Source organism: Bufo gargarizans, chromosome 5 (assembly GCF_014858855.1).
Source record: "Bufo gargarizans isolate SCDJY-AF-19 chromosome 5, ASM1485885v1, whole genome shotgun sequence".
In the NCBI taxonomy this organism is placed as follows: Eukaryota; Metazoa; Chordata; class Amphibia; order Anura; family Bufonidae; genus Bufo; species Bufo gargarizans.
Window position 1 is genome coordinate 30,016,057 of NC_058084.1, and position 27,457 is coordinate 30,043,513.

Sequence of the window (27,457 nt, forward strand, 5' to 3'; positions counted from 1 at the left end):
CACTGTGTACATACATTACTTATCCTGTACTGATCCTGAGTTACATCCTGTATTATACTCCAGAGCTGCACTCACTATTCTGCTGGTGCAGTCACTGTGCACATATATTACTTATCCTGACGATCTGATGTGAATGAATCAAATCCTAATATTCAGAGCAAGGATTTGATTGGTTGCCTTGGTCAGCGCTGGCCTCACCTCTACCTGGGCAGTGCAGTCCAGCTGCTATGGAACTACAACCCTCAGCATGCCCACAGAGCCATTTAGGCCAACACGCCCATTATTTGGGGTAGGATCATATTCTACCTACTTATGTCAGATGGGAAAACAGTGAAAGGGTTAAAGAGGCAAGTGAAACCACAGGAGTGAAAAGGGTTAAAGCAGCAGCTGGCGCCAGCAGTACAGGAGAGGTTACGGGCCGGGAAAGGGTTAATGAGAGGAGTCCTATGGGGGGCACAGCTGGCAGCAGGAGGGTTGCAGGGTGCTGCTGCTGCCGCGGACATGTCACATGAGGTGAAGGAAGGAGTGGCGGGCGCTCATTTGTCGGGGGCCTCATTCCTCAGGGTCACTCGATGCCTCCCACCTGTCGGGGGCAACTAATTATACACACTGCGGGATCCCCGCCAATCGGCAGGTTGGGCTGCAAAAACAGAGAGGGCCCCGGGCACCGCAGCCAGCCATTAACCCTTCACCTACCGAACAGAGGCCTCAGCTAACCCTTCCCCTAGATTGTAAGCTCCTCTCCACCTCTGTGCCAGGAATAAGTTCCTGCGTTTTATATTAAGTATGTGAACCCATACCGCACATGGGGCCAACATTAACCCTTCCTCTACCAGATACGGGGCCAACATTAACCCTTCCTCTACCGGACACAGGGCCAGCAATAACCCTTTCTCTACCGGACACGGGGCCAACATTAACCCTTCCTCTACCGGACACGGGGCCAAGATTAACCCTTCCTCTACCGGGTACGGGGCCAAGATTAACCCTTCTTCTACCGGACACGGGGGCCAACAATAACCCTTCTTCTACCGGACACGGGGGCCAACAATAACCCTTCTTCTACCGGACACGGGGGCCAACAATAACCCTTCCTCTACCGGACACGGGGCCAAGATTAACCCTTCCTTTACCGGGCATGGGGCCAACATTAACCCTTTCTCTACCGGACACGGGCCAACATTAACCCTTCCTCTACCGGACACGGGGCCAACATTAACCCTTCCTCTACCGCACATGGGGCCAACATTAACCCTTCCTCTACCGGACACAGGGCCAGCAATAACCCTTCCTCTACCGGACACGGGGCCAACATTAACCCTTCCTTTACCGGGCATGGGGCCAACATTAACCCTTTCTCTACCAGACACGGGCCAACATTAACCCTTCCTCTACCGGACACGGGGCCAACATTAACCCTTCCTCTACCGGGCATGGGGCCAAAATTAACCCTTCCTCTACCGGACACGGGGCCAAGATTATCCCTTCCTCTACCGGGCATGGGGCCAAAATTAAACCTTCCTCTACCGGACACGGGGCCAAAATTAACCCTTCCTCTACTGGACATGGGGCCAACAATAACCCTTTCACTACGGGCATGGGGCCAACATTAACCCTTCCTCTACCGAACACAAGGGCCAACATTAACCCTTTATCTATAAAACATGGGTCCAAAGGTAAAAAGGGCTCAGGAACATGAATGTGTGCGTCCAATGCCTGTGCTGTAGACTGCAAATAACAGTCTGCAATACACGGGCGCCGTCCATGTGCCCACCATTTACGGATGCGGACCCATTCAGTTGACTGGATCCGTAATCTGCAAGATTTAGTCCGCACCACATAAAAATAGAACATGTTGTATTGTCTTGCGGTGCAGAGGCACGGACCAACATCCCACGGAAGCGCTCCGTAGTGCACCTGTAGGCTTCCGCTCCGGGCCCCCACACCACTCCGTATCCCGCAGACCCAGTGAATGATCCGGAGCGCACACGGCCAGAGCCCGTATATTGCGGACCTGCTGTTTTTGGGCTGAAATACGGGCATGGGCCACATTCCCTAAAGCTGGATTTACATGGCCCGAATATCAGGATGAAGGCTGCCCGTCTGAAGGCGCCGCAGACCATCCGATGAATGAGAGAAACGTTCGTTCATCGGGTGAAACGATGGTCAGTGCGCACACTTCGATCATTGTTCCTGGGTAGCAGAGCTTGCACTCTAAACAGCCTCTGCTGCCCGGGAGCAATGACAGTTGACAGCAGCAGCGACCCCTCGTCCTCACACTGTGGAGGCGATCGCTGCATGGAAATACAGAGCTTCACCTCCACTTAACGAGCAGCCGACTGTCAGGAAGGAACCTGCTCCTCAACATTAACCCTTCCTCTACTGAACAGGGATTAAAGGGTTCTCTGGGATTTTAATCCTCAGCACAGGTCAATGTCAGATCGGCGCTGGTTGAAGCGAAGGCCGTGCTCCATGTCAGCGCAGCCTTCATCGCTTTCCTCCTCGCCATCGCAGGGGTGATCGGCGCGATTACAAGTATGGCGTCTCCGTTCACTTCTATGTAGTGAAATAGGAAGGAGCCGTCCCGTGGACGTGAATGGGGACGCCATACTTAGTAATTACGCCGATCACCTCTGCGATGGTGACGGCGAGCAGGTCAATAGTGGAGGGACGTCTGCGCTGACCTGATCGGCGGGGGTGCCGGGTGTCGGATCCCGCCGCTCTGATATTGATCACCTATCCGCTCGATCATCGGGTGAGCTGCGGCACCGTCAGACGGGCAGATTATCTGGAACGATATTCGGGGCGTGTAAATCCGGCTTAATATTAACCCTTCCTCTACTGAACATAGACTAACATTAACCCTTCCTCTACTGAACTGGAGCCAACGCTAATTCCGCTTCTACCCAACAGAAAGCCCTATAAAGGGGTTGGTCCAGGACCAGTAAAATATGGCTGCTTTCCTCCAAACACAGCACCCCCCCAGTCCACAGGTTGTGTGCGGTATTGTGGATCTGCCCCATGGACAGGGGTCGGGGTGTTTTTGGAAGAAATCAGCCACGTTGGTCTAAACCTGGACGACCCCTTCGCTCTCCAGCATCAGGGGGAGGATAAAGGAAACCACATCCGGTGACTCGGGGAGGATACGCTGACCCATTAACCCCTGCACTGCCAATGTTACAAAATGAAAAGTAGAAAAGTAAATCCCAGTCCCTGCACTGGGGAAGGGGGGGGTACTAAAATCACAGGCAAAATGGGAGCCATTAACTGTCTCAGTGCCGCAGCGCTAATGGGCCCTCCTCCCCCGAGCAGGGAGCAGCTGAGCGCCGGGCCCGTCATTCATCACCGGCTGGTGACGCGGGCGGATCCGGTTTCCCTCTCTATTAGTACACGGCTCGCTGTGACATTTGTCACTTAGTGAAGAATCCTCCGGCTACGCAAATGATTTATCCCTACACATCCCCACAAAGTCCTGGGGGTCCTGTTACCGCTGACCTTTACCCTGCCACATGCGGCCATTTTCGGGGTCACCTATACATATTCTATATATTTATTTTATTTTTTTCCAAAAGATGAAAAGGGAACGAAAACAGTCAGCGATCAGGGTGCGGTTACCGGAGCCGTGTCCGGAGAATTCAAGGGCCTCGTTCACACCTGCGTTCCATAAAAAGCGCGGCTGTAAACTGAGAGATCCCATGACAGAAACCCAACGGTCCCCAAGACAGTCAATGGATCCCACCGCTGGCGACAGTCACATGACAGCCATTATTTTCCCTGCGAGAAGTCGTTGCGGTCACTGACCCCCCTACACGTAGGCTTACAGGATTCTGCATGAACCGCCGCTGCCCCCCCCCCCCCCCCCCCCATGCCTGGGCTTTTATATTATCGCTTGCTATATTATTCACACCCCGGAGGGCGCGCACTTCTAACAAGCCGTTGGTTTATAACGCCAGGTTGACATCTCGGATACGGCCGTCTCTCCAGGGTCCGTTTCAGGAGCGGCGCAAAGATCTGCAAAACGGGGAGAGGTGGAAAAAAAAAAACACGCCACAAACAAACAAGCAGCGCAAAGCTCCGCACTCAGCACTTTCCTCTATTATTTGGGAGAATAGGGTTAACCCCTTCCAGGCCCGGCCTTGGGCAGAGCGGCGGCATCCGTCCTAGTCAGCAGTCTCATCGCACACAATTACGGCGCTCTATCCATCATCCTGACCGCAATGCTTTTCTGACACTCTGAAAAGAGACGCGCTAAGCAGTTTCGCTAATAGCATAAATATTCTAAATATCTTTTATATTTTCATTTAAATTGGAATATTTTAGAAGTAATTGCGTGCGCGGAGAGCGGTGGCGACCGGCGGCGGGGGGAGGGGCTGCCACTGTCCTGCGTAACAGCTCCTATCTGCGAACTCAAACCCTGTGCTGACCCCCCCGGCATGACATCCTACCACTTACTGAGCACTACTCCCCCCATCGGAAAAGCCCCTGGTAAAGCAATCCATCAGGCTGTTATCATCTGTTTCTGGGAAAGCTGGGTGACCAGCAATATGGCCGCCGCTCAGGCCTTGATAGGAGTCAATATGTGACTTATTTAAAGGGGCCGAGCCGCACGCCGACGTGAATTTTAAATCTGCCGCTAAAAATTTCTGCATCGTGTTAATAACAAGGCAATAGGACGGAGATGAATAGAGCGCGCGCCGAGGGCCACGAGAAAATGCCACGGTGCGAACGTGGCCTTGCTGCAGTATCATGTCGGTTTCTCCAGTCGCATCCAAAGCAGCTTTCACAATTTATCTGGTTGCCCTTCGAAAACGATACTCTAACCTGGAGGGATATGAACAGCTCTACCTGTGCAACGGTTACCTTAGCTCCCGCAATGCACTGCTCTCTGCAGCTCTGGATGTGACTTGTGTACAGAATGCAAAATCATTCTGTCCCAAAAATCAGCAAGGCGGCAGAGAGAACGCCTGAAACCAATGACCGGCGTCTTATTGAGCCAGAAATAAAATGAGCCGGGCTTGTAAATATTCTTACCCGTGTCAGTCATTACTTCATTTTTATCATTTTATTCATGAACAGTCTCTCCCATACAGGGGAGTGCTGCAGCGTGCCTAGTGATCCCCGCCGGTGTGGCCATGTATATGAGGATCACCCGACATCTGTCACTTTGAAGTCTCTGCGGCAGAGCGTTACATGGTGGCGTCTGGAGAGAACGGAGTCCTGACTGGTATATGTGCCCTTGTATTTCCGGCTCTGGTAAGCGTCTCACTACGGGCGCGGTGCAGGCAGCCATACTGGTTGTCACCCAGCTTTCCCAGGAATAAGACGTTTCCAGGGCTGATTGCTTAGTAAAACTTGTCTCTGACACTCTATGTATAATGAAAGGTTCAGTCATTTAAAAAATAACCCTACTTGCGGTCAGTGAATGGAAACATTTTTGTTTCCATCCACAACCTACAGACCTAATATTATTCCCAGCTGAGTGTTTGTTACAATCGTATTCAGTGAAGGTAATCCTGTAAGGCAGGCATGTCCAAACTGCGGCCCTCCAGCTGTCGCAAAACTACAACTCCCAGCATGCCCTAATAGCTGTAATCTATCCAGGCATGCTGGGAGTTGTAGTTTTGCAACAGCTGGAGGGCCGCAGTTTGGACATGTCTGCTGTAAGGTAAAGGGCCTGGGCTCCAGAGCTGATAACTTTTACCTGCACTGATACACTGTAACAAACCTCTGATCAATCTAGAATGGACAAAATGCAGACTCAAGCTGCTGAGCCGGATTCGTCACACCGCCGATCCCAGCGACTCCTGACGGATCCCACCGACTGTCATGGTTTCTGATGGTTCAGTGACGAAAATAGCGATGTGTGCGGCTACATTCATAACGACGAGCTGTATGTGAATGGAGCCCTACATCTGTCAGCACTGGGTTCTGGACACGTCACAGTCCTCACCTTTGCTCCCATGGGGCAGTATCCTTTGAGAAAGTCCTGGCAGACCTCGGCTTTCCGGGAGACGTAGACGTGGCTGTACGGGCAGTCGTTATTGCGGCAGATTCCCTTCAGGAAGTACGAGCACACCGGCATCTGCGGAGAGAGGAAGAGGAGGCAGACGTATAAGATACAGGAATAGTTACATCCATCCCACCCATCACCAGTATCACCATAGTGAGAAGGGTCATTGTACTGGGAGGAAACAAACTTTAACGCCATGTTGTTTTCAGGAACAAAATTCTGTGCTAGCGTCATTTCTCTGATACAGAGCTCCAGATCCCCTGTATAGATAAGTTACATGCGAAAAGCTGTTACTTGCAGACACCACTAGAGGGAGCTCAGTAGATTACTGCATACAGATATATACAGCCACCACTAGAGGGAGCTCAGGAGATTACTGCATACAGATATATACAGCCACCACTAGAGGGAGCTCAGGAGATTACTGCATACAGATATATACAGCCACCACTAGAGGGAGCTCAGGAGATTACTACATACAGATATATACAGCCACCACTAGAGGGAGCTCAGGAGATTACTGCATACAGATATATACAGCCACCACTAGAGGGAGCTCAGGAGATTACTACATACAGATATATACAGCCACCACTAGAGGGAGCTCAGGAGATTACTACATACAGCCACCACTAGAGGGAGCTCAGGAGATTACTACATACAGATATATACAGCCACCACTAGAGGGAGCTCAGGAGATTACTGCATACAGTTATCTACAGCCACCACTAGAGGGAGCTCAGGAGATTACTACATACAGATATATACACCCACCACTAGAGGGAGCTCAGGAGATTACTGCATACAGTTATCTACAGCCACCACTAGAGGGAGCTCAGGAGATTACTACATACAGATATATACAGCCACCACTAGAGGGAGCTCAGGAGATTACTACATACAGATATATACAGCCACCACTAGAGGGAGCTCAGGAGATTACTACATACAGATATATACAGCCACCACTAGAGGGAGCTCAGGAGATTACTACATACAGATATATACAGCCACCACTAGAGGGAGCTCAGGAGATTACTACATACAGATATATACAGTCACCACTAGAGGGAGCTCAGGAGATTACTGCATACAGATATATACAGCCACCACTAGAGGGAGCTCAGGAGATTACTACATACAGATATATACAGCCACCACTAGGGGGAGCTCAGGAGATTGCTGCATACAGATATATACAGCCACCACTAGAGGGAGCTCAGGAGATTACTGCATACAGATATATACAGCCACCACTAGAGGGAGCTCAGGAGATTACTGCATACAGATATATACAGCCACCACTAGAGGGAGCTCAGGAGATTACTGCATACAGATATATACAGCCACCACTAGAGGGAGCTCAGGAGATTACTACATACAGATATATACAGCCACCACTAGAGGGAGCTCAGGAGATTACTGCATACAGATATATACAGCCATCATTAGAGGGAGCTCAGGAGATTACTGCATACAGATATATACAGACACCACTAGAGGGAGCTCAGGAGATTACTACATACAGGTATATACAGCCACCACTAGGGGAGCTCAGGAGATTACTGCATACAGATATATACAGTCACTACTAGAGGGAGCTCAGGAGATTACTGCATACAGATATATACAGCCACCACTAGAGGGAGCTCAGGAGATTACTACATACAGATATATACAGCCACCACTAGAGGGAGCTCAGGAGATTACTACATACAGATATATACAGCCACCACTAGAGGGAGCTCAGGAGATTACTGCATACAGATATATACAGCCACCACTAGGGGGAGCATAGTAGATTACTACATACAGATATATACAGCCACCACTAGAGGGAGCTCAGGAGTTTACTACATACAGATATATACAGCCACCACTAGAGGGAGCTCAGGAGATTACTACATACAGATATATACAGCCACCACTAGAGGGAGCTCAGGAGATTACTACATACAGATATATACAGCCACCTCTAGAGGGAGCTCAGGAGATTATTACATACAGATATATACAGTCACCACTAGAGGGAGCTCAGGAGAGTACTGTATACAGATATATACAGCCACCACTAGAGGGAGCTCAGGAGATTACTACATACAGGTATATACAGCCACCACTAGGGGAGCTCAGGAGATTACTGCATACAGATATATACAGTCACTACTAGAGGGAGCTCAGGAGATTACTGCATACAGATATATACAGCCACCACTAGAGGGAGCTCAGGAGATTACTGCATACAGATATATACAGCCACCACTAGGGGGAGCATAGTAGATTACTACATACAGATATATACAGCCACCACTAGAGGGAGCTCAGGAGTTTACTACATACAGATATATACAGCCACCTCTAGAGGGAGCTCAGGAGATTACTACATACAGATATATACAGCCACCACTAGAGGGAGCTCAGGAGATTACTACATACAGATATATACAGCCACCTCTAGAGGGAGCTCAGGAGATTATTACATACAGATATATACAGTCACCACTAGAGGGAGCTCAGGAGATTACTACATACAGATATATACAGCCACCACTAGAGGGAGCTCAGGAGATTACTACATACAGATATATACAGCCACCACTAGAGGGTGCTCAGGAGATTACTACATACAGATATATACAGCCACCACTAGAGGGAGCTCAGGAGATTACTGCATACAGATATATACAGCCATCATTAGAGGGAGCTCAGGAGATTACTGCATACAGATATATACAGACACCACTAGAGGGAGCTCAGGAGATTACTACATACAGGTATATACAGCCACCACTAGGGGAGCTCAGGAGATTACTGCATACAGATATATACAGTCACTACTAGAGGGAGCTCAGGAGATTACTGCATACAGATATATACAGCCACCACTAGAGGGAGCTCAGGAGATTACTACATACAGATATATACAGCCACCACTAGAGGGAGCTCAGGAGATTACTACATACAGATATATACAGCCACCACTAGAGGGAGCTCAGGAGATTACTGCATACAGATATATACAGCCACCACTAGGGGGAGCATAGTAGATTACTACATACAGATATATACAGCCACCACTAGAGGGAGCTCAGGAGTTTACTACATACAGATATATACAGCCACCACTAGAGGGAGCTCAGGAGATTACTACATACAGATATATACAGCCACCACTAGAGGGAGCTCAGGAGATTACTACATACAGATATATACAGCCACCTCTAGAGGGAGCTCTGGAGATTATTACATACAGATATATACAGTCACCACTAGAGGGAGCTCAGGAGAGTACTGTATACAGATATATACAGCCACCACTAGAGGGAGCTCAGGAGATTACTACATACAGGTATATACAGCCACCACTAGGGGAGCTCAGGAGATTACTGCATACAGATATATACAGTCACTACTAGAGGGAGCTCAGGAGATTACTGCATACAGATATATACAGCCACCACTAGAGGGAGCTCAGGAGATTACTGCATACAGATATATACAGCCACCACTAGGGGGAGCATAGTAGATTACTACATACAGATATATACAGCCACCACTAGAGGGAGCTCAGGAGTTTACTACATACAGATATATACAGCCACCTCTAGAGGGAGCTCAGGAGATTACTACATACAGATATATACAGCCACCACTAGAGGGAGCTCAGGAGATTACTACATACAGATATATACAGCCACCTCTAGAGGGAGCTCAGGAGATTATTACATACAGATATATACAGTCACCACTAGAGGGAGCTCAGGAGATTACTACATACAGATATATACAGCCACCACTAGAGGGAGCTCAGGAGATTACTACATACAGATATATACAGCCACCACTAGAGGGTGCTCAGGAGATTACTACATACAGATATATACAGCCACCACTAGAGGGAGCTCAGGAGATTACTACATACAGATATATACAGCCACCACTAGAGGGAGCTCATGAGATTACTACATACAGATATATACAGCCACCACTAGGGGGAGCTCAGGAGATTACTACATACAGATATATACAGCCACCTCTAGAGGGAGCTCAGGAGATTACTGCAGATAGATAACTACAGCCGCAGCCCTCTAGTGGCGGCTGCGGGTAGTAAGAAAGTGATCATGTAACTGTCTATGACTACTATAAAGACACGTGAAGGAAATAATCCATCCAGCAGATAACGCATGTAACTAGTTCTTTCCCCTCTTACCTGTAATATCAGGGATTAATAAGGTCACACCGGCCGCCCCTCCCCCGCCCCTCTCTTATGCAATATTTAAATCCCGTACAAATGAGGGCCGTAAAGGCGGCTCCTGAATATTGAAGGGATTAACAGCGACAAAACGACCTCTTAAAGTGCCTCCTTCTGGTGTTACAGCGTGATCAGGAATCATCTAATAAACTCATAAAAGCCGGTGATGAGCCTATCAGCCGGGGACATTTTTCTCTGGCGCAGTAAACCTGACAGCGCGGTGACTTTCACCTTGTGCAGCAGAACGCCGCGGTGGCCGGGACTGCACAGAACTTCTCTCCAGGGCTGCAGGACACAAGGATCCTATGCATCCTATACCATGAACTCAAACGTACCTCAATGCAACGCTCACAAAGTGGCAACGAGGCGCTCTGTGCCTTGTGCCTCGTCATGGGTGGTGTGGAGTCTTTAGCACTGGGGTCATGACCGGTGCTTGTCAATGGCCTCCAACATCTCAACCCTAACCAGGCGAAGGAAATGTGGGTGGGTCCCATATACCCCGTTATTATTTGGGTGAAGACCAATATGGACATGGGTGCAGGTTGTAACCCAGCTTTTCCACAGTCCTGAAAGGCAAAACTGCCTAGTTATATTGCATGATGGGAGTTGTGATCTTCTTGAAGGCAATAACTATACTGGTTACCCAGCTTTCCTATAGTCCTGATGGGTAGCCCTGGTCTACCTATGTAACAATATGGGAACATATGGTGTCCCTTCAGAAGTCTGGAAAAGCTGGATGAGATGCAATATTGGATCTGATGGCAGCCATGTGTGTTGTCACCCAGCTTTCCCAGAATGTGACAGACGCACTGACCTTTTCTAACCTGACAGAAGCGGACGCCTTAAAGATCAAAGAAGGGTAAGACATTCTGGAGCACTGGACGGTCCTAGAACCGTATATAAGACTCCAGCGGCACAAAGTGGACCCAGAACCTGCCGCCGTCACCTTATATTGCTTCGCCATGCCGTTATATTGCATCTCTTTGTCCAATTCTTAGAACTTCCGCAAAATCGGATTAAAGGAATTTCAGTGAACATAAAGGAAGATGAGGCCCTGTTCTAGACGTCTAGGTTTGTATACGGATATATCTATATTTGCTCCTGTAAGAGATTTCCCACCGTCTCAAAGTGGCAGGAATTAAAAATGGCTGCTGGCAGGAACGCTGATAAGCAGGCAGCCGGGAACGAACATGTGGCGTCCAAAAGGCCTCAGTGCCAGCGAATAAATCAGCTCCTAACATATGGAGTATGAGATATACCTACCAATTACATGAGAAGAGGGAGATTGCAATGAGTTATGTCACACATTAGATAGCCGGGAGAGAACATAGGCTTTGCAGGCAGCCGGCTAATGAACCCGAAAGTCGACGAGCCTTTCCAAATTGCTCACCGCAGACATCTCTGTTTTGCTTATTTTTATTAGGGAGAAAAATGCTGAATCGTTAGAAGTTCCTCAAGAGGAAAAGCTGTTGTAACAGCAGCGCGAGAGGTGGAGGCGGCGAGGGAGACGAGGCTCTTCCCTAACCCCGGAGAACACAAGACATTCATACACATTTACGCAGCTCGCTAAACCCCCGCGTCCAGTCGGTTCACACACAACACTCCCAACATTAAAATTAATAGCACAACCTGATGTGAGCTGCTGCAGAAATGAGCCCGATCTATATCACAGCTGTAAAGAATGTCTCCATTATATCAAATTATAACCAAGGGGTGAGAGAGCAAAGCCGTAACCATACTTCATCCCTGCACGGAGAGAGGCGATGAAAATGTGACGCAGGAACAAGACCTGAGACTGATCCCGATCAATATAACAGACCTGAGACTGATCCCGATCAATATCACAGATCTAAGACTGATCCCGATCAATATCACAGATCTAAGACTGATCCCGATCAATAACACAGACCTGAGACTGATCAATAACACAGACCTGAGACTGATCAATAACACAGACCTGAGACTGATCAATAACACAGACCTGAGACTGATCAATAACACAGACCTGAGACTGATCAATAACACAGACCTGAGACTGATCAATAACACAGACCTGAGACTGATCAATAACACAGACCTGAGACTGATCAATAACACAGACCTGAGACTGATCAATAACACAGACCTGAGACTGATCCCGATCAATAACACAGACCTCAGACTGATCAGTAACAGACCTGAGACTGATCCCGATCAATAACAGACCAGAGACTGATCCTGATCAATAACAGACCAGAGACTGATCCTGATCAATAACAGATCAGAGACTGATCAATAACACAGACCTGAGACTGATCAAAAACACAGACCTGATCCCGATCAATAACACAGACCTGATCCCGATCAAAAACACAGACCTGATCCCGATCAATAACACAGACCTGATCCCGATCAATAACACAGACCTGAGACTGATCCCGATCAATAACACAGACCTGATCCCGATCAATAACACAGACCTGATCCCGATCAAAAACACAGACCTGATCCCGATCAAAAACACAGACCTGATCCCGATCAAAAACACAGACCTGATCCCGATCAATAACACAGACCTGATCCCGATCAATAACACAGACCTGATCCCGATCAATAACACAGACCTGATCCCGATCAATAACACAGACCTGATCCCGATCAATAACACAGACCTGATCCCGATCAATAACACAGACCTGATCCCGATCAATAACACAGACCTGATCCCGATCAATAACACAGACCTGATCCCGATCAATAACACAGACCTGATCCCGATCAAAAACACAGACCTGATCCCGATCAAAAACACAGACCTGATCCCGATCAAAAACACAGACCTGATCCCGATCAAAAACACAGACCTGATCCCGATCAAAAACACAGACCTGATCCCGATCAAAAACACAGACCTGATCCCGATCAAAAACACAGACCTGATCCCGATCAAAAACACAGACCTGATCCCGATCAATAACACAGACCTGATCCCGATCAATAACACAGACCTGATCCCGATCAATAACACAGACCTGATCCCGATCAATAACACAGACCTGATCCCGATCAATAACACAGACCTGATCCCGATCAATAACACAGACCTGATCCCGATCAATAACACAGACCTGATCCCGATCAATAACACAGACCTGATCCCGATCAAAAACACAGACCTGATCCCGATCAATAACACAGACCTGATCCCGATCAATAACACAGACCTGATCCCGATCAATAACACAGACCTGATCCCGATCAATAACACAGACCTGATCCCGATCAATAACACAGACCTGATCCCGATCAATAACACAGACCTGATCCCGATCAATAACACAGACCTGATCCCGATCAATAACACAGACCTGATCCCGATCAATAACACAGACCTGATCCCGATCAATAACACAGACCTGATCCCGATCAATAACACAGACCTGATCCCGATCAATAACACAGACCTGATCCCGATCAATAACACAGACCTGATCCCGATCAATAACACAGACCTGATCCCGATCAATAACACAGACCTGATCCCGATCAATAACACAGACCTGATCCCGATCAATAACACAGACCTGATCCCGATCCCGATCAATAACACAGACCTGAGACTGATCCCGATCAATAACACAGACCTGATACCGATCAATAACACAGACCTGATACCGATCAATAACACAGACCTGATCCCGATCAATAACACAGACCTGATCCCGATCAATAACACAGACCTGATCCCGATCCCGATCAATAACACAGACCTGAGACTGATCCCGATCAATAACACAGACCTGATACCGATCAATAACACAGACCTGATACCGATCAATAACACAGACCTGATACCGATCAATAACACAGACCTGATACCGATCAATAACACAGACCTGATACCGATCAATAACACAGACCTGATACCGATCAATAACACAGACCTGATCCCGATCAATAACACAGACCTGAGACTGATCAATAACACAGACCTGAGACTGATCAATAACACAGACCTGATACCGATCAATAACACAGAGCCGACACTGGGGTGAGGTTCGGGGGGTATTAAGAGCCTGAGGATTGGCTGCCTTGTGTTGGGGGCGGGGCTACAGGGAGATGATGGGAGTCACTGACCTTGTCCTTAGACACCTGATGTGAGAAGGGGCAGCTGCCGTCCGTCTTCTTACATGTTCCTCTGAGAAACCTGAAAGAAAAAATGAAGAATGAACAGATCCTCCAGATCCACCGATTACCATCATAGAGAGTACAGATCTGATGGATCCATCTGATTACCAGCCCCTAAAGTACAGATCCTCAAATTTACTAGATTACCAGCATACAGTATAGATCCTCAGGATTTACTAGATTACCAGCACATATAGGACAGATTCTTTGGATCCACCCGATTACCAGCACATAGAGAACAGATCCTGCGATCCACTGAGTTACCAGCAGAAAGACAGAACTACCGGATCCATCATGTTAACAGCAAATATAGTACGGATCCAATGGATGCACCAGATTACTAGAAGACGGTATAGATCTTCCGGATCCACTAGACCGCTAGCACATCGAGTAGAGATCCAATGGACCCACCAGATTACCAGCCCAGGGTAGAGGTCCTTCAGATCCATCAGATTACCAGCACATACAGCACAAATGCTCATGATCCACTCAATTACCAGCATATATAGTACATATCTACTTGATCCACCGTCTTACTAGAATGTAGAGTACAGATCCTCTGGATCCACCAAATCCCAGTATATAGAAAACAGATCCTCCAGATCTACCATAGCAACATAACAAATCCACCATATCACCAACACAGAGATAACAGATCCTTCAGATCCACCAGATTGCCAGCAGACACAGTACAGATCCTCTGTATCCACAGTATCACCAAACACAGAGATGACAGATCCTCCAGATCCACCAGATTGCCAGCAGACACAGTACAGATCCTCTGTATCCACAGTATCACCAAACACAGAGATAACAGATCCTTCAGATCCACCAGATTGCCAGCAGACACAGTACAGATCCTCTGTATCCACAGTATCACCAAACACAGATGACAGATCCTCCAGATCCACCAGATTGCCAGCAGACACAGTACAGATCCTCTGTATCACCAAACACAGAGATAACAGATCCTTCAGATCCACCAGATTGCCAGCAGACACAGTACAGATCCTCTGTATCCACAGTGTCACCAAACACAGAGATAACAGATCCTTCAGATCCACCAGATTGCCAGCAGACACAGTACAGATCCTCTGTATCCACAGTGTCACCAAACACAGAGATGACAGATCCTCCAGATCCACCAGATTGCCAACACTCAGTACAAAGTACAGATCCATCTGCGTATTTATTTTGTTCCATTCTACATAACCATATTTTGCATCAGTGTCCGATCCGCATCCGTATTTTGAGGCGAATAGCGATTTCTAGTGATGGGAGTGAGAATGTGGATTGCATGCGGAAGGTATCCGTATTTTGCAGATCCGTGGTTTGTGGCTGCAATACGGACACGGCTGTGTGTATGAGGCCCTACTCAGTAGTACAGACAGATAGAAGACACTCGCCGTGTTCTCTAGTTCTCAGCTCCTTTCCTCCTCTTCCCCCTGTTACTAAACTAACATTCTGCGATAAATGCGTCTTGAGCCGGACTGTCAGTTCACTGAGCGATCAGATGACATCATCCCATAGAAGTCTATGGAGAAGAGCAGTGAGCAGCAGAGCAAGACAAATATAACTCTGCATCTGATAGTAAGTGCTATATCTCATCCCAAGTGCTTTATTCACATCAATACTGCTCTGTACTTCTCTATAATGTCCTATATGCGGCTTCTGAGTAACTGGGAATGAGTGACAGAGTTAGGGGCAGAATCTGCTGTCTCTAGGTGTACTCTACGGCCCGACATCACTGCAGCTAATAGTGTTATATCTCACTGAAGTGCTTTATACACATCTATTCTGCTCACTACTTCTCTATAATGTTCAATGTGCTGCTTTCAAATGATTGTGAGTGAGTGCCAGAAAGTTAGGGGGGGGGGGGGGCAGAATCTACTGGCTCTAGGTGCACTCTATGGGCAGACATCACTGCAGCTAATAGTGTTATATCTCACCCACAAATGCTTTATTTATATCTAAACTGCTCAGTACTTCTCTATAATAACCTATATGCTGTTTCTGATGGATTGTGAGTGAGTAGGCATAATCTGTTGTCTCTATGTGTACTCCATGGGCAGACATCATTACAGATAATGGTGTTTTATTCACATCTGTACTTCTCAATACCGCTATATAATGTTGAATGTGCTGCTTTTGAGTAATTGTGAGTGAGTGACAAAGATAGGGGGCAGAATCTGCTGTCTCTATGTAAACTCAATAGGCAGACATCATTACAGATAATGGTGGTATCTCTCACCCAAGAGTTTTATTCATATCTATACAGCTCAGTATACTGCTGTCTCTATGTGTACTCTATAGACAGACAGGACACAAGCGAGTCTTCACCCACCAGCTCAGGGACAACTGAGAATTAGAGATGGAGGCTATACAGGAGAAAACCAAACACTTCCAGATTCAAGTCATATAGTGGGCAGATATAATGCCGTCACTCATGCACACACACATACCAGCTTATTCTGAAAAGTCATCTGAACATCTAGTTATGATTTGAGTGCCAGAGAACCCCTTTAAGAAAATTTGCACATAATTTGTACTAATCCCCGTTAGAGTGAAGAGGGGTCCACACCATGGCAGATTAAGCACAACCATACTCACCGTGTGCACACTGCCACCTTCTCTGGGTCATGGATATAGGGGCACTTCTGGCCTCTGTTACATTTCCCGAACCGGTTGTAGTACATGCAGTACTCCTTTTTCTCCTTTTTCTGCTGGGCGTGACGGATAATGGCCAGACTCCGCTGGATGGCGCGACTGTGGGGAGGAAGAAGAACGGTCATCAGACTGGAGGACACAGACGTGAAACAAAATATATCAAGGGAGAAGCCTGGACCCAAGTTTATTTTATTTTTATTTTTCAACATCTCTGCTTGCTGTCAGTATTTTTATTTACATCCCGAGAATGAAATGAAGCCAGAAATCCCACAGAGATCTAGGGGGTCATTTACTATCCAGAAATACACGTATATTAGGCGTCCCCGCTCACGCCAGGTCTAAAAAAAGTGGGCGTGGCATGGAAGGGGATGGCCTGGCAGGGGAGGGCCTTCATCATTTTCTATGCCCGTTTTAGGTGTAGAATATGGCCTAAACGTAAGCCACCCAGGAAGCTGGCTTACATTTAGACTGGCGCTGGATACGCCAAAGTGCCCGTGCCTCTTCATAACTTCAGTGGATCCACAGCCAGCTGAAGGGGCTATTAAGATCAAGTCTAAGACGCCGGCCTTAATAAATGACCTCCTAGTCCTTCTCAAACAGCTGCTGTGTCTAATACAAAAGTCTAGTACTACACCCTGGGTCTCTTGAAACCTGGCCAGGGAGCCCCATGCACAATTTTATAAAATGCTTTACCATTTTCAACAAAAATTCTCTGTTTCTCCACTGCAGGTTTCCCACTTCATACAAACCTTGCAATATAGCGGCTTGGCGTGGCTGGCCGGCTGGGGTACATGGAGCCAGGACTGGTGCTGCTCACCTCCAGTTTGCCTGAAACAAGAAGCAAAAAAATGTTTCGATCTGAGACTGACCTACAGGTTGTCAGCAGTTTGCTGGCGGCAGATGACCGCACCGCACACCCACATCTAGGTAAGAATGGAGAGCTGGTCGTGCATGTCCACTACAACTCCACACAACTCTATGGAAATACAGCACGAAGATGGTGGGGGCCCCGATGATCAGCCTCACGCCAATCAGACACTTTTCTGGGATGAGAGTTTTTGCTTGAAAACCACTTTAATGACGATAAACCTAATACAATCATATAAATGATGATTCCTGCCTGACATAGATAAAGAAAGCAGCAGGTGAGGAAGGGGGACCGCAATGGGTGCCACATCGACTCCAAAAGAATCGTTTTTCACTATATGCTGTGGAAAAGGCATTTTGTGTACATTTCTGAAACATCTACAGAATAATCTGTGCAAAGAAAGCAAGAAATTGGACTTATGGTAAAAACTAGACTCCAGGCTTCTGTAGGTGCCCATACTGCCCTGATAAAGTAGGACACACATTAGGCGGCACACGTAAAATCTACTACACACCATTCCTCATCACAGCTGCTCTGGAAAATAGCATTTGGAATATCCGATTGGTCAAGCACTTTTCCCTGGCACAAGTTTTTATGGGAACGCAAATGTAAAAGAAGCGCTGATGAAGGATGGGGGTAGCCTGCTCCTAAACGCCCAAACGTGCCCAGGCACAAGTTCCAAAAATCTGGTAGAGAGGGTCACAGGGCAATAAACACAATGGGGACCCGTGGAATAATCCACTGGCCACTACAGCTCCGGATTTATTCCACCACCGTTGTGATTGTGAATTGGGGCGTTACAGATATCGGGGTGGGTATAACCTTCAAGCCCCCAACAACATGGGCCTCACAGCAGCTGGCCCTTTCCATGGGGTCATCGCTCATGATACATTTCTATGCTTAGCATTTCCAAAATGAGGGGAAATTAGATATTCTTGCTGGTTTTGCCTCGGTACCTGAGACACCTACCAAGGGGACATGAGAGGAACATCAGCCCGGTAGCCACAAAGCATAACACACGGGTTCCTCCTAATCTAGTGACAACACTACAGTAACAAGTCAGATTGCTGACATCATCAATACTCAAAACTCACACAAAAGGTTAACTACAATAAATGAGACGCACGCTACAGAGCTAAAATATAAATGTCCCATATGGTTCAGGGCTCTGATGGAGCAGTATAGGCCACAGAGGGTTAAACTGTCAATTTATGGAGAAAATGCACGCGCACAGGATGACGATAAACATGATGGGGGTTGTGTAAAATTCCTGTAAAAGTGACAAGCGTGCATCTCGCCAGGTGGTGGGAGTGTGTCGCAGTCACTCATCTGCCAGCCTGTCGTCTCACAGAGTGAGCGAGTCAGATTTGATGGGGTGTCCGAGGCGTCTCGTCTGGCAGGAGCTGTCACTTGCCCGGCTGAGGACGATGATGCCCCATCTGTTGTGGTATCGAGGAAGACGATGGCATGCTAGGAACACGGGAGACGACATCACCTGCCTGCCTGTCAAATAACGTCACCGGCTCTGGGAGAGCAATCTGCAACGCTGGCATCTGTGTGTAGACATGCCTGCCAAAGGTGGAGGCGCGAGCGCTGCCCGCAGGAAGAGGGAGACCACCATCACTGCAAAATCACAACCATCACGTACAAGTGTGCACAACACCGCAGGAAATCACTGCCCACAGAGAACCAGGAGACAAACGTCACCGCCAGGAGGAGACCTCACTGCTCATATGTCATATACTCCTACATCACATCCAAAACTCATACATAATGACGGTATTATAGTAGTTATATTATTGTACATAGGAGCAGTATTATAGCAGTTATATTCTTGTACATAGGAGGCAGTATTATAGCAGTTATATTCTTGTACATAGGAGGCAGTATTATAGTAGTTATATTCTTGTACATAGGAGGCAGTATTATAGTAGTTATAGTCTTGTATATAGGAGCAGTATTATAGTAGTTATATTCTTATACATAGGAGCAGTATTATAGTAGTTATATTCTTGTACATAGGAGGCAGTATTATAGTAGTTATATTCTTGTACATAGGAGGCAGTGTTATAGTAGTTATATTCTTGTACATAGGAGCAGTATTATAGTAGTTATATTCTTGTACATAGGAGGCAGTATTATAGTAGTTATAGTCTTGTATATAGGAGCAGTATTATAGTAGTTATATTCTTGCACATAGGAGCAGTATTATAGTAGTTATATTCTTGTACATAGGAGCAGTATTATAGTAGTTATATTCTTGTACATAGGAGCAGTATTATAGTAGTTATATTCTTGTATATAGGAGGCAGTATTATAGTAGTTATATTCTTGTATATAGGAGTCAGTATTATAGTAGTTATATTCTTGTACATAGGAGCAGTATTATAGTAGTTATATTCTTGTACATAGAAGCAGTATTATAGTAGTTATATTCTTGTACATAGAAGCAGTAGTATAGTAGTTATATTCTTGTACATAGGAGCAGTATTATAGTAGTTATATTCTTGTACATAGGAGCAGTAGTATAGTAGTTATATTCTTGTACATAGGAGGCAGTATTATAGTAGTTATATTCTTGTACTTAGGAGGCAGTATTATAGTAGTTATATTCTTGTATATAGGAGCAGTATTATAGTAGTTATATTCTTGTACATAGGAGCAGTATTATAGTAGTTATATTCGTGTACATAGGAGCAGTATTATAGTAGTTATATTCTTGTACATAGGAGCAGTATTATAGTAGTTATATTCTTGTACATAGGAGCAGTATTATAGTAGTTATATTCTTGTGCATAGGAGCAGTATTATAGTAGTTATATTCCTGTACATAGGAGCAGTATTATAGTAGTTATATTCTTGTACATAGGAGCAGTATTATAGTAGTTATATTCTTGTACATAGGAGCAGTATTATAGTAGTTATATTCTTGTACATAGAAGCAGTATTATAGTAGTTATATTCTTGTACATAGAAGCAGTATTATAGTAGTTATATTCTTGTATATAGGAGTCAGTATTATAGTAGTTATATTCTTGTACATAGGAGCAGTATTATAGCAGTTATATTCTTGTACATGGGGGCAGTATTATAGTAGTTATATTCTTGTACATAGGAGCAGTATTATAGTAGCTATATTCTTGTACATAGGGGCAGTATTATAGTAGTTATATTCTTGTACATAGGAGGCAGTATTATAGTAGTTATATTCTTGTACATAGGAGCAGTATTATAGTAGTTATATCCTTGTACATAGGAGCAGTATTATAGTAGTTATATTCTTGTACATAGGAGCAGTATTATAGTAGTAATATTCTTGTACATAGGAGCAGTATTATGGTAGTTATATTCTTGTACATAGGGGCAGTATTATAGTAGTTATATTCTTGTACATAGGGGCAGTATTATAGTAGGCATATTCTTGTACATAGGCGGCAGTATTATAGTACTTATATTCTTGTACATAGGGGCAATATTATAGTAGTTATAATACTGAGTTATACGTAACTCACCAGTCTTCGGGGTCAGCTTGCTACCACTTCCGGGGCTCCATGTTTTAGACAGCTTATTAGCAGAGACTCTGTACATGACGCCACCAATAAAGCACAGACCACGACTCCTCCATCGTTGCTGAGTCTGATTTTGTCGCAGACGGTTTAACAAAATTAGCCTGAGAAATAAAAAAAACATCCACGGAAGTTAATAAGCTGAATAATACAATACCATGTGGGAAAACACAGACACAGCACAGCGCTCCAGATAACACACAGACACAGCACAGCGCTCCAGATAACACACAGACACAGCACAGCGCTCCAGATAACACCCAGACACAGCACAGCGCTCCAGATAACACACAGACACAGCACAGCGCTCCAGATAACACCCAGACACAGCACAGCGCTCCAGATAACAGACACAGCACAGCGCTCCAGATAACACCCAGACACAGCACAGCGCTCCAGATAACACCCAGACACAGCACAGCGCTCCAGATAACACCCAGACACAGCACAGCGCTCCAGATAACACCCAGACACAGCACAGCGCTCCAGATAACACCCAGACACAGCACAGCGCTCCAGATAACACCCAGACACAGCACAGCGCTCCAGATAACACCCAGACACAGCACAGCGCTCCAGATAACACCCAGACACAGCACAGCGCTCCAGATAACACACAAGACACAATAACAATATTGTGAGAACTACAGTGAATTCTGACAGTCTGTGAAACATCTGTACATAGTAATACAGATTATACACTATTCAGGGTGTGTGGAAAGTTGAGTAATGGCGGGCGTAGTCATGAACGGCCTCAGAGGAGAATACTAAAGGCTTTACACGTGAGGACGAGACACAGGTGATACGTTCAGGCCATGATCAGCCCCTGCTTCCTTTCTGGCAGTCACACAGCATTGCTCCGTCACTATAGCGTCGGGGGCTGCTCCACGTACCCTGTGCATTACTGAGGGAAATGAGAAGTGAAGGTAGAAATTAATGGTGTGATCGCTGGGGCCAAGGACCCGGGGGACACATGTGCCCTCTGCGCACTTGTCTTGTCACTGGCGGCGCGCTCTCTCCTTCTTCCGTGTGACCGCTGCTCACGCAGGAGCATTCCATTACAGCCGGAGAACAAGAAGAGTATTAAGCTCTGGTAATGAGGGAGTCAGACAGGAACGCGGGGTCCCCGCAGCCCCGGCTAATAGGAGCCATGAACCGGCCTTTCAAACTCATTTCTAAATCCATTTGAAATACGGCAGCAAATTATCCGTCTGTGCGGCGCGAAAGCCTCCAGCCAATTTACTGCAAGCCGAAGTGGCAATGGAGGAATTTATCGCCATAACCTTGACTACGGCAGACGCTGATCTCCATTGTGCTTCCTTCCCATGCCAGGGGAAAATTAACCGACACAAATGGAGGCTGCGAACGATCAGATGGCGCTGAATCGCAGCGCGGGGCGGTTTTATATGGCATGAACAATGGACGGTTTGTGACTCCTTTAATTCTGCGAGAGGCTCCCCCAATTCCTCTTACCGCCCGACAGAACGTTTTGTGACGGAGAGGCACGTGTCACTTACGCAGGTCGCTCGATGGAGGCTCTCCGGTGGCTTATCCATTCTCTCCACTGCCGCAGCTCCTGGGAAAGCTGGGTGCTGGTCTACAGTGCTGGAATTACAGGATGGACACCCAGCTTTCCCAGGATTCTGAACGGCAACTTTCTCTAGATCTGGCGTCCAAAGCTCCTGTGGGGACAACTTATATGGCTGACATTACATCCCCCAAAAAGGAAGTCACCCAGCTTTCTATTGAGACCCACAGAGAGACCCCCCCTTTTCTCTCACAAGCCCATCAGCTGTTTGAGCAGAACCCTAGATACATTCACTGACAGCAAGCATAGGCCTTAAAAATGGACATGAATTGGTGCAAAGTCTATTAGAAAGTTGCAGAACTGAGGAAGCTTTGTTATCATCAGATCGGGAACCCCCTTTAAGAAGCACCATGTGATGTGCTTGGCACACGAACGGTTAACCATGGCACTTCTAGCTGGCGCTGCCCCTCGCCGGCGCCTCTTCGCTCCCTCGTATTTCTACATATAGTGTGCATACATCATTAATTTTAAATTATACTAAAACCGGCAGAAGGATCGTATCGGAGGCAGTGATTGGACGTCGAGCCGGTCTAAAATATTCAGGAAATGCTGACAGGCAGAGAGGCGCTGATAACCGAACGCCGTCCCGGTGCCCGCTGGACTCCGACCGAGCCTCACACAACAATACACATCTACGCGACGGACGCTTCAATACAAATGCTAGAACTACACTGTATCTGATAGTCCCTGGGGCCACAGGGCCCCAAGTCAAGGGGATATCTATATGTAGATGATCCAAGATCCTAAACATCACCGGAGAATCAGATGTGAAAAGCCAAGTCCTGCGCTCACACATATCCCTATACGCCCCTCATATCCGGATATATATCACCTGGACCTCCTCCGCTCACATATGTCCCTATACGCCCCTCATATCCGGATATATATCACCTGGACCTCCTCCGCTCACATATGTCCCTATACGCCCCTCATATCCGGATATATATCACCTGGACGTCCTCCGCTCACATATGTCCCTATACGCCCCTCATATCCGGATATATATCACCTGGACGTCCTGCGCTCACATATATCCCTATACGCCCCTCATATCCGGATATATATCACCTGGACGTCCTGCGCTCACACATATCCCTATACGCCCCTCATATCCGGATATACAGACGTGGACAAAATTGTTGGTACCCTTTGGTCAATGAAAGAAAAAGTCACAATGGTCACAGAAATAACTTTAATCTGACAAAAGTAATAATAAATTAAAATTCTATAAATGTTAACCAATGAAAGTCAGACATTGTTTTTCAACCATGCTTCAACAGAATTATGTAAAAAAATAAACTCATGAAACAGGCATGGACAAAAATGATGGTACCCCTAACTTAATATTTTGTTGCGCAACCTTTTGAGGCAATCACTGCAATCAAACGCTTCCTGTAACTGTCAATGAGACATCTGCACCTCTCAGCAGGTATTTTGGCCCACTCCTCATGAGCAAACTGCTCCAGTTGTGTCCGGTTTGAAGGGTGCCTTTTCCAGACTGCATGTTTCAGCTCCTTCCAAAGATGCTCAATAGGATTGAGGTCAGGGCTCATAGAAGGCCACTTTAGAATAGTCCAATTTTTTCCTCTTAGCCATTCTTGGGTGTTTTTAGCGGTGTGTTTTGGGTCATTGTCCTGTTGCAAGACCCATGACCTGCGACTGAGACCAAGCTTTCTGACACTGGCTAGTACATTTCTCTCTAGAATTCCTTGATAGTCTTGAGATTTCATTGTACCCTGCACAGATTCAAGACACCCTGTGCCAGACGCAGCAAAGCAGCCCCAGAACATAACAGAGCCTCCTCCATGTTTCACAGTAGGGACAGTGTTCTTTTCTTGATATGCTTCATTTTTTCGTCTGTGAACATACAGCTGATGTGCCTTGGCAAAAACTTCGATTTTTGTCTCATCTGTCCACAGGACATTCTCCCAGAAGCTTTGTGGCTTGTCAACATGTAGTTTGGCATATTCCAGTCTTGCTTTTTTATGATTCGTTTTCAACAATGGTGTCCTCCTTGGTCGTCTCCCATGTAGTCCACTTTGGCTCAAACAACGACGGATGGTGCGATCTGACACTGATGTTCCTTGAGCATGAAGTTCACCTTGAATCTCTTTAGAAGTCTTTCTAGGCTCTTTTGTTACCATTCGGATTATCCGTCTCTTAGATTTGTCATCAATTTTCCTCCTGCGGCCACGTCCAGGGAGGTTGGCTACAGTCCCATGGATCTTAAACTTATGAATAATATGTGCAACTGTACTCACAGGAACATCTAGTTGCTTGGAGATGGTCTTATAGCCTTTACCTTTAACATGCTTGTCTATAATTTTCTTTCTGATCTCTTGAGACAGCTCTTTCCTTTGCTTCCTCTGGTCCATGTCGAGTGTGGTACACACCATATCACCAAACAACACAGTGATTACCTGGAGCCATATATATAGGCCCAATGGCTGATTACAAGGTTGTAGACACCTGTGATGCTAATTAGTGGACACACCTTGAATTAACATGTCCCTTTGGTCACATTATGTTCTGTGTTTTCTAGGGGTACCATCATTTTTGTCCATGCCTGTTTCATGAGTTTATTTTTTTACATAATTCTGTTGAAGCATGGTTGAAAAACAATGTCTGACTTTCATTGGTTAACATTTATAGAATTTTAATTTATTATTACTTTTGTCAGATTAAAGTTATTTCTGTGACCATTGTGACTTTTTCTTTCATTGACCAAAGGGTACCAACAATTTTGTCCACGTCTGTATATCACCTGGACGTCCTGCGCTCACACATATCCCTATACGCCCCTCATATCCGGATATATATCACCTGGACGTCCTCTGCTCACACATATCCCTATATGCCCCTCATATCTGGATATATATCACCTGGACGTCCTGCGCTCACACATATCCCTATACGCCTCTCATATCCGGATATATATCACCTGGACGTCCTGCGCTCACATATATTCCTATACACCCCTCATATCCGGATATATATCACCTGGACGTCCTGCGCTCACACATATCCCTATACGCCCCTCATATCCGGATATATATCACCTGGACGTCCTCTGCTCACACATATCCCTATATGCCCCTCATATCTGGATATATATCACCTGGACGTCCTGCGCTCACACATATCCCTATACGCCTCTCATATCCGGATATATATCACCTGGACGTCCTGCGCTCACACATATCCCTATACGCCCCTCATATCCGGATATATATATATCACCTGGACGTCCTGCGCTCACATATATCCCTATACGCCTCTCATATCCGGATATATATCACCTGGACGTCCTGCGCTCACACATATCCCTATACGCCCCTCATATCCGGATATATATATATATCACCTGGACGTCCTGCGCTCACATATATCCCTATACGCCTCTCATATCCGGATATATATCACCTGGACGTCCTGCGCTCACACATATCCCTATACGCCCCTCATATCCGGATATATATCACCTGGACGTCCTGCGCTCACATATATCCCTATACGCCCCTCATATCCGGATATATATATCACCTGGACGTCCTCCGCTCACATATATCCCTATACTCCCCTCATATCCGGATATATATATCACCTGGGCGTCCTTCGCTCACACATATCCCTATACGCCCCTCATATCCGGATATATATCACCTGGACGTCCTCCGCTCACATATATCCCTATACGCCCCTCATATCTGGATATATATCACCTGGACGTCCTCCGCTCACATATATCCCTATACGCCCCTCATATCCCGATATATATCACCTGGACGTCATCCGCTCACATATATCCCTATACGCCCCTCATATTCGGATATATATCACCTGGACGTCCTGCGCTCACATATATCCCTATACGCCCCTCATATCCGGATATATATCACCTGGACGTCCTCCGCTCACATATATCCCTATACGCCTCTCATATCCGGATATATATCACCTGGACGTCCTCCGCTCACATATATCCCTATACGCCCCTCATATCCCGATATATATCACCTGGACGTCATCCGCTCACATATATCCCTATACGCCCCTCATATTCGGATATATATCACCTGGACGTCCTGCGCTCACATATATCCCTATACGCCCCTCATATCCGGATTTATATCACCTGGACGTCCTCTGCTCACACATATCCCTATACGCCTCTCATATCCGGATATATATCACCTGGACGTCCTCCGCTCACACATATCCCTATACGCCCCTCATATTCGGATATATATCACCTGGACGTCCTCCGCTCACATATATCCCTATACGCCCCTCATATCTGGATATATATCACCTGGACGTCCTCCGCTCACATATATCC

General features: G+C 46.4%; 1 protein-coding gene across 1 annotated transcript in view; it reads right to left on the bottom strand.

The window, feature by feature from the left end:
• The window catches only part of LOC122938963 (zinc finger CCCH domain-containing protein 3-like), a 34,870-nt gene extending 13,241 nt beyond the window's left edge, over positions 1–21,629 (bottom strand). The window contains exons 1-5 of the mRNA XM_044294856.1: positions 21,477–21,629; positions 17,846–17,924; positions 17,040–17,195; positions 14,379–14,448; positions 5,951–6,082 (exon numbers count right to left, since the gene is read on the bottom strand). Of these exons, the coding sequence (XP_044150791.1) occupies positions 5,951–6,082; positions 14,379–14,448; positions 17,040–17,195; positions 17,846–17,924; positions 21,477–21,552 (513 nt within the window). The 5' untranslated portion in view covers positions 21,553–21,629. The remainder of the gene's footprint in view (positions 1–5,950; positions 6,083–14,378; positions 14,449–17,039; positions 17,196–17,845; positions 17,925–21,476) is intronic.
• Positions 21,630–27,457: the final 5,828 nt, after the last annotated feature.